General features: G+C 27.6%; 3 protein-coding genes across 4 annotated transcripts in view; all 3 read left to right on the top strand.

Moving 5' to 3' along the window:
- The window catches only part of LOC119676338, a 20,195-nt gene extending 18,496 nt beyond the window's left edge, over positions 1-1,699 (top strand). The window contains exons 2-3 of the mRNA XM_038087578.1: positions 885-1,216; positions 1,291-1,699. Of these exons, the coding sequence (XP_037943506.1) occupies positions 885-1,216; positions 1,291-1,653 (695 nt within the window). The 3' untranslated portion in view covers positions 1,654-1,699. The remainder of the gene's footprint in view (positions 1-884; positions 1,217-1,290) is intronic.
- A 1,511-nt stretch (positions 1,700-3,210) lies between these two features.
- On the top strand, positions 3,211-4,877 carry LOC119683124. Of its 2 annotated transcripts, XM_038096734.1 has the most exons (5): positions 3,211-3,300; positions 3,460-3,818; positions 3,875-4,102; positions 4,182-4,373; positions 4,433-4,877. In XM_038096734.1, exons 2-5 carry the CDS (start codon positions 3,465-3,467, stop codon positions 4,829-4,831), a joined length of 1,173 nt encoding a protein of 390 aa, XP_037952662.1. In that variant the 5' UTR covers positions 3,211-3,300; positions 3,460-3,464; the 3' UTR covers positions 4,832-4,877. The 2 variants fall into 2 exon arrangements, with proteins under 2 accessions (XP_037952662.1, XP_037952663.1); XM_038096735.1 differs by lacking the exon at positions 4,182-4,373 and having other exon boundaries at positions 3,224-3,300.
- Positions 4,878-6,578: 1,701 nt separating this feature from the next.
- Positions 6,579-7,450, top strand: part of LOC119676337 (probable serine/threonine-protein kinase DDB_G0275165) — a 2,976-nt gene continuing 2,104 nt past the window's right edge. Inside the window, exon 1 of the mRNA XM_038087577.1 lies at positions 6,579-6,617. Within this exon, the coding sequence (XP_037943505.1) occupies positions 6,579-6,617 (39 nt within the window). The remainder of the gene's footprint in view (positions 6,618-7,450) is intronic.

Raw genomic sequence — 7,450 nt, 5'->3', positions numbered from 1 at the left:
ATAATAAAAAAATATATTAATAAAAAAATATAATAATAACAACAAAATATCTACTCATAAAATAATAAATAAAAAAGTTATAATCTTTTTTTATTTATTTACCTTTACTTTTTAGAAAATATAAAACTTTTAAGCAAAGCAAAAATCCAAAAACTGTTCAGAAACAAAAACAACAATTCACGTGACTTCCCTCCCTCGCCCTTACATCTAATATACAATAATGCTTACTTTCAATTGCTATGAACGCTAGCTGAATCAACCACAAATTGCTTGCAAATATACTGGGTGTTGTAATTGAACTCAACGTTTTTTATTAAATTAGTGCTATTTCAAGCAGCGATTATGTGCAAACACACACACATATATATATTTACGTCAAGCTTTCTGACCTTCTCGTTGTGCTGAATGTATTTGCAGCGCAACTACATTTTTCCTCTTCTAAGTTATCGTGCTATCGCTTTTCTCAACCAATGCATGTTGGTAAACATACGCCTGCTTGAGCAAGCAATCAATTCAGTCGAGAATACTTATTCGTTTAACACGTGTGCGGACTGATAAACAGATTTTTTTGTTTTAAAAGACTTTTGTGTTATTTTTAAAATTTTAATTTAGTTTAATTATTACAAACATTAAAAATTTGTGTTATTTGAATAAAAAATCTACAAATTATTATAAAAATATATTTCAACTGTATTTATAATTTCATTGCATTATTTATTTTGTACTAAAATGCAAAAACACAAGAGAGATTATTAAAGAAATTAATTATTTATTATTTGTTGTTATGGTACTTTACTTTTGAAATAAAAAAAAATAATAATAAATATTACATGTTTTTGTAATATGAAGAAAAAATAGAAAAAAAATGGAAAAGAAGGAAAAAGATTTTATATTAGAATTTCTGGATGTTTATCGCAGTCTTCCGGCATTATGGGATTCGAATTGTAACGATTATAAAAACTTAAATATTAAAAATGCTCAATATGACAAATTATTATTAAAATATCAGGAAAAATATCCAAAAGCAACTAAAAGGTGTCTATCGAAGAAAATTAGTATTTTACGTATAAACTACAGACGTGAAGTGAGGCGTAGAAGAGAATTGGAAAAAAGCGGCAAAAAAGTAGATGATTCTGAAGGAAATTTGTATTACTTCAGTAAATTGGATTTTATTAGAGATATTAAACCTCCTTGCTATGCGAATAGTACCAATAAAGTAAGTACATACCACACATTCTGTTAAATAATATTTATGTTTTTTTTTACTATGAAATAACTATCATTTTTAAGCATAATCGCATACATCGCATACGACAGCACCCACAACAACCAACAGACCCTAAAGAAAAGATGGATTTAATGGAAAAAAAACATAAAATAATTTTAGCTTTAAAAGCACACTTGAGTAAATCTTCAAATGATAATCTCAATAAAACTTCTGACACCTTATATAGATTGTCTATTGATAACTTAAATGAATCTTCAAATGATTATTTGAGCTTTAGTGCAGACAATAAAAGAGAAGCAATTACTGTTTTAAATGAATCATCGAGTGATTGCTTGGATTTTATTAGAGATGATAAAGGGAATTCAAATGAAACATTGAGTGATTATTTGGATTTTACTATAGATATTAAAGAAGAACCGATATAACAGTAAATTGCTTGGATTTTACTAGAGATGATAAAGGGGAATCATTTCATAATTCAAATGAAACATCGAGTGATTATTTGGATTTTACTATAGATATTAAAGAAGAATCAATATAACAGTAAATTACTTGAATTTTACTAGAGATGATAAAGTGAAATCATTTCATAATTCAAATAAAACATCTAGTGATTATTTTGATTTTACTATAGATATTGAAGAAGAACCGATATAACTGTTTATAGTCCAGTTATGAAGAAATGAAGCATTTTAAAATTTATTGTAACATAAGTGAGAACATGCGTGTAAAACAAAAAAATTTACAGTACAACATAAACATATTATGTGTATATATGTATTTGGAGATTCCATTCATTTTAAAAAGAATTTTTTATTTTTTTTATATATATGTATAATTTACATAATTTGTTTACTCTAAAGTGATAAAATATGGAATGAAAAACTATAACTGCATTTTAATTTTGCAGAAAAAACGGGGATTTATAGTTGATAAGTCGAAATAAATTAGTTTTAAGAATAATGTACATATGTATATAACTTTATTAATGTTAAGATTAAATTCAAACGATAAAGAGAATTTATTTGTTTGAAGAGAAATAAAATAAAAAAAAATAAAATAAAAAAAAATAAAATAAAAAAAAATAAAATAAAAAAAAATAAAATAAAAAAAAATAAAATAAAAAAAAATAAATTTAAATAAAATCAATATTTTACTTTAGAAAATCAAAAAAAAAATTTCTAAATCATTTACGTTTTTACTAGTTTCATTTACTTAAATTAATGAATTAGATATTGTAAACGGTCTTATTGCGAAGTCCAGGTTCATCTTAGGTAGTTTTAATTTTTTTTTGCACGATTTCGATTTTTTTTTTGTAATAACAGAAATTATAGACTATTTATGCATATATCCATTAATAACAAAAATAACAACAACGCATTTAAACTATTCTACTTAATATCTATATGGAATTCGAATTAAACATTTTCACTGCACTTACGCATGCAGTCAGTGTTGAACTGAGCTCATTTATATGTATATATATATATACAATACATTAGAATTAATAAAACTCAATAATAATATGGGATAAGTTTTCGTGGAATATTTCTGTTCTCGACAATCCATAATAGGCACTACTGACTTCGTTACCACTAAAACGTTTAAAAATACAAAGAATAAAATGCATAAACAGCTGTGAAACAACGAACAAATACACCATTAAGTATTAACGTTTTACAACACTATTAATATGTGTTGAACTGAAATGAACGCTGCCTGAATCAACCACCACAATCATATATGAATATTTTTAGTTGCAAACCTATTAACCTGCTGGAATCGACATAAATATTTTTTCATGTGTTAATACACATATACATAAATGTATTTAATACAAAATGTAGCATCAAGCCTTTTGACCTTCAATAATATGCTGAATACATTTAACTACATTTTTCTCCTTCTAAGATTGCATACTGCCGTCTTCCTCAATCAATATACGCTGGTGTACATACGCCTGCTTGAGCAAGCAAGCAATCAGTTCAGCTGAGAGTTTATTCGTTAAGCACGTGTACGGACTGCCAAAAATTCTTATTTTGTAGAATTTTGAAAAAGTGTAGAATTTTTCAGTAAGTACTATTATATTATTTAAAGAATTGTTATAAGAATAATTATAAATAGTAAACATAAACATATGTATGTATGTTAATATAATTGAGAATTTCATCTACTAAAAATAATGAACATATAAATACATAATTGATGTTTTTTTTTAATATCTACCATAGATAGAATGATGTATACGGAACAAACAGATTTTATAATAGAACTACTGAATGTCTATCGCAGTTTGCCGGCATTGTGGGATGTAAATAGCAAGGACTACAAGACGTTAAGCGTTAAAAATGCTCAATACGATAGGCTTTTATTAAAATTCCAAGAAAAATATCCAAACGCCACTAAAAAGTGTTTATCAAAGAAAATTAATATTTTACGGACGAATTATAGGCGTGAAGTGAAACGTATGAGAGAACTGGAAAAAAGCGGTAAAAAAGTAGACTTTACGAGAGCAAATTTGTATTACTTTAATGCAATGGATTTCCTCAGAGACGTTAAGCCTTTATGTAGTGATAACTGTATCAATGCAGTGAGTACATTCTATTTTATAATGTTTATCTTTTATGATTATATGAATTATTTTAGGACCAACGCATGTATAAACAACAACCGCAAGAAGCTGTAAATATTAAAGAATATAATTTAGCGCCCAAAAAAATTAAATTGTTGACTCCCACAAAATCGTACTTAAATAAATCATCAAATAATGACTTAAGTAATTCACTAATTGAAAATTTCAATGAATCGTCGATTGATGATGCGGAATTTATAACAGATGACACACCTTCAGGTTATGCAGGTAGTATCAATGAAGTAAGTATTGATACTATTTTATAATATATTTATTTTATTATAATTTGATTTCATTTACTCCTCACGTATCTGTAAACAGCAAACGCCACAACTAGAGGATTCTAAAGTTAATATTAATTTCAATAATAAAAATATTGAATTGATTACTGATATAAAATCTGATTTAAGTAAGTCGTCAAATGATAACTTAAATAACTTGCCTATTGATGACTTAACCGAATCATCGATGGATGACAGGGAATTTCTTTTGTGCACAGATAGTATAAATGAGGTAAGTAAACTCTACACTATATATAATTTCTTTGTTTTTTATTTATTTAATTACTTCAGCATGCAAAAACCTATAAACAACAATCGTATAAAACAACTAGCTATAGTAGTAAGACTGAAAAAATTAAAAAACAAAGTGAACCGATTTCTCCAACTGCAACGCATTTTAATAAATCCTCAAGTGATATTAATTCAAAAATTGCAGAAGTCTGGGCTCACGAATTGTCCGATATGGAAGAAAGACAAAAATTATTAGCAAAAAAATTAATAAACGATATCATATTCAATGGGCATATGGGTCTATTAAATTATAATACTTCTTTATCCAATCTCAACAGTATTTTATCTCCAACAAGTTCACTTTCTTCGATTTATGAGGAGACTCCGCGTAACTCGGGACAAAAATCGGTACAAAAAAGAAAGTGCACCAGCAATTACCGCTATCACAAATATAAATAGATCAAATGTATATAATGTTAGACCTTTTAAAATTTACTTTAAAATAAATTATTGTTATCCACTTCTCATGTATAAAGTATAAAATAAATTTATACAAAAATAATGCTTTGTTTTTTTTTTAATTACTTGAAACACATATATAGGCATATAAGTTATGTAAACGATATAAAATATATAAGAAACCTAATCTTTATATATTATAAGTCGGGAACATAAACTGTTAACTGTGTTTTATTGTATTTCTAGCAAAATGTCGGGACTCATTACATATAGTTCCTCTCCAAATGATTTTCGTTCTATTGCGTCGCTAGCCACTTTAAGCGACGGACCGAAAATTATCTATAGCGGAACTATATTAGAATGCCACTAGCTATATTTCAACGTTGCTTAACATTGTTTATCATGCAGCTGCTTTGAGTATTCATTACTAACATTAATTAAATTAAATTATAATTAAATTTTGAACTTTAAACATTGACATTCTTTTTATTTATTATTTGCATCATTTACTGAACGTTGTTGTTTTTATTTAATATGGTTTTGGGCCCCAATATTTTCATTTTAATGCGGTTCATAAACCTCCACATTTTTTGCTTGATTTTCCAGTTACTCAGTCACATTTCTTGAACAATAAAATAGTATCATTTTTTGACATCTGTTAGGGAAATGGGCTTTCGTTAGAATTTTACATATTATGGAAATTTATAAAGACGACACGCGCCTATTGTATTTTGCTCGGTAAAAATGAACAATATCATCATTAATAGAAGAATGATGTTTCTTAGGGAGCAAAAATTATCTGAATCGTAGAACAATGTGTTTTTTGAACTTTACAGTGTGTATTATAAATAGCATTACCATCAACAGGAACGTTATTTTACACGTAGGAGAAAGGAGGTTCTGACTCATAGTTAAAACTGGTGGTATTATGTAAGTCTTTTACTGTTTACTATTTACTTAAATTTAATCGATGTTTATGTGTAATTGTTGCGATTGTCAGAACGCCTAATTCAGTTAGTATAGGGTCTTCATTGTGTCCAAATAGGCCAATATTTTCCACATAATTCAAGTCTTGCAGATGCTGATGGACTTTCCTATACAATCCGAAATAATAGTTCTAAGAAAATAATAAGGACTCTCCTCCTAATATTTGTTGTAATATAACATGTCCAACTCTAAATCTTTTATATATTCTATTAGTCAGTCAATGTTGACCGCCTCCGCATAATAATCCTTTATTCATCCAAGCAAATAATAGGAATTCTCCTTCTAATATTTGTTATATTATATGTAACATAACTCTATTATAAACTCTATTATTACCTATTAAAAACAACTCTCAACTCTGTTTAACACCGATTTATTATTAAAAAGTTTTGATTGTTTGACAACACTTGCTATACAGTGCATATATTGAGTCCTGATGAGGTGCATTATTTTTTTTTCGGGGACCACTTCTGCCTTTAACACTATCCATATAGCGATCAATAGCATCAGCGAACCCAAATTAACGAGTAGAGTTGTACTCGTTGCATTACTCAACTTAGACATTTAAGTGGATAAGAAAGGCCGCTATTTTGACACAACCCTCATTATTAACATCAAATAAAGTCTGCTTTAAATCTTAACACATTGCGATAAATTACAATGCAATCACTTTCACATGTCTATATACAGTTTAATGTTTATGTTAAAACAGGTAGGAAATAGGAAAGTTACCCTGAACTTTAATAATCTTTCCATTAAAATGAATTCATATCAGCTAAACTACAGCTTTAACAAAAAGGTAAACATTCAATGTAAGTTCAGGAAATATTTTCAATACTTTTATTCACATTAGCTGAACTGCACCAAATATTTTTGTAAACAATTTGTAGTTGTTGTTTGTTGGCTATTACAAGCAATTAAAATATGTTGCAAAATGTATCTCAAACATGCAAGAGAGTTGCAACACTTGTCTCAACACTTAAAACGGCAAATTTAACAGCACATAACAGCAGAAAAATAAAAACTAAAAAATAAAAACTAAATACAGCTAAAACATCTCAATAAATTGTTGACTTAATTTGCTGTTAAATCGCTGAAAAAAGAAACGGCTTAATCCCCTTTCTAAACCTTTACTTTAAAAGTTTTGTTAACTCATTTCGGTATGAACGAAACTGTTGCGTGCAGCTCTCTTAAACGGAACAAGTTAACATCGTTTAATTTCTTTTAGTTTCGATTTTGCTTTTTAACGGTTTAAAAAAATTAAAAACGATTAATCAAACTTATGGCATAAACAGGAAGAAGCTAATGCGTTTTTATTTAGAATTAATTTGTTGCATCCACAGTAAGCTTATTCGATGGAGAAATGCTCATTCGAATAGACAATAACGAATTATAAATTATAAAAGATATGTAATTCCAAAGACAATCAGAAAAACAACAAAAAAAATTAATTTACACTACACCTCTTAAGGCCAATGTTAGATTAAACATATGGGACTCATAGTCTGAGACCGAAGATCCTCTTCTGGTACAATGATGATTTTAAACTAAACAAGAAGTTGGTGGAATAAGTCATTGATTTCAACACCAAAATAAGTCTTGCGGTGCCTACTACTTTTAAGCAGTTGGTCC

The sequence above is a fragment of the Teleopsis dalmanni genome, chromosome 2 (genome assembly GCF_002237135.1).
Source record: "Teleopsis dalmanni isolate 2A chromosome 2, ASM223713v2, whole genome shotgun sequence".
Classification (NCBI taxonomy): Eukaryota; Metazoa; Arthropoda; class Insecta; order Diptera; family Diopsidae; genus Teleopsis; species Teleopsis dalmanni.
The sequence above is the reverse complement of the archived record's forward strand: the minus strand, read 5'-3'. Positions and strand labels throughout refer to the sequence as shown.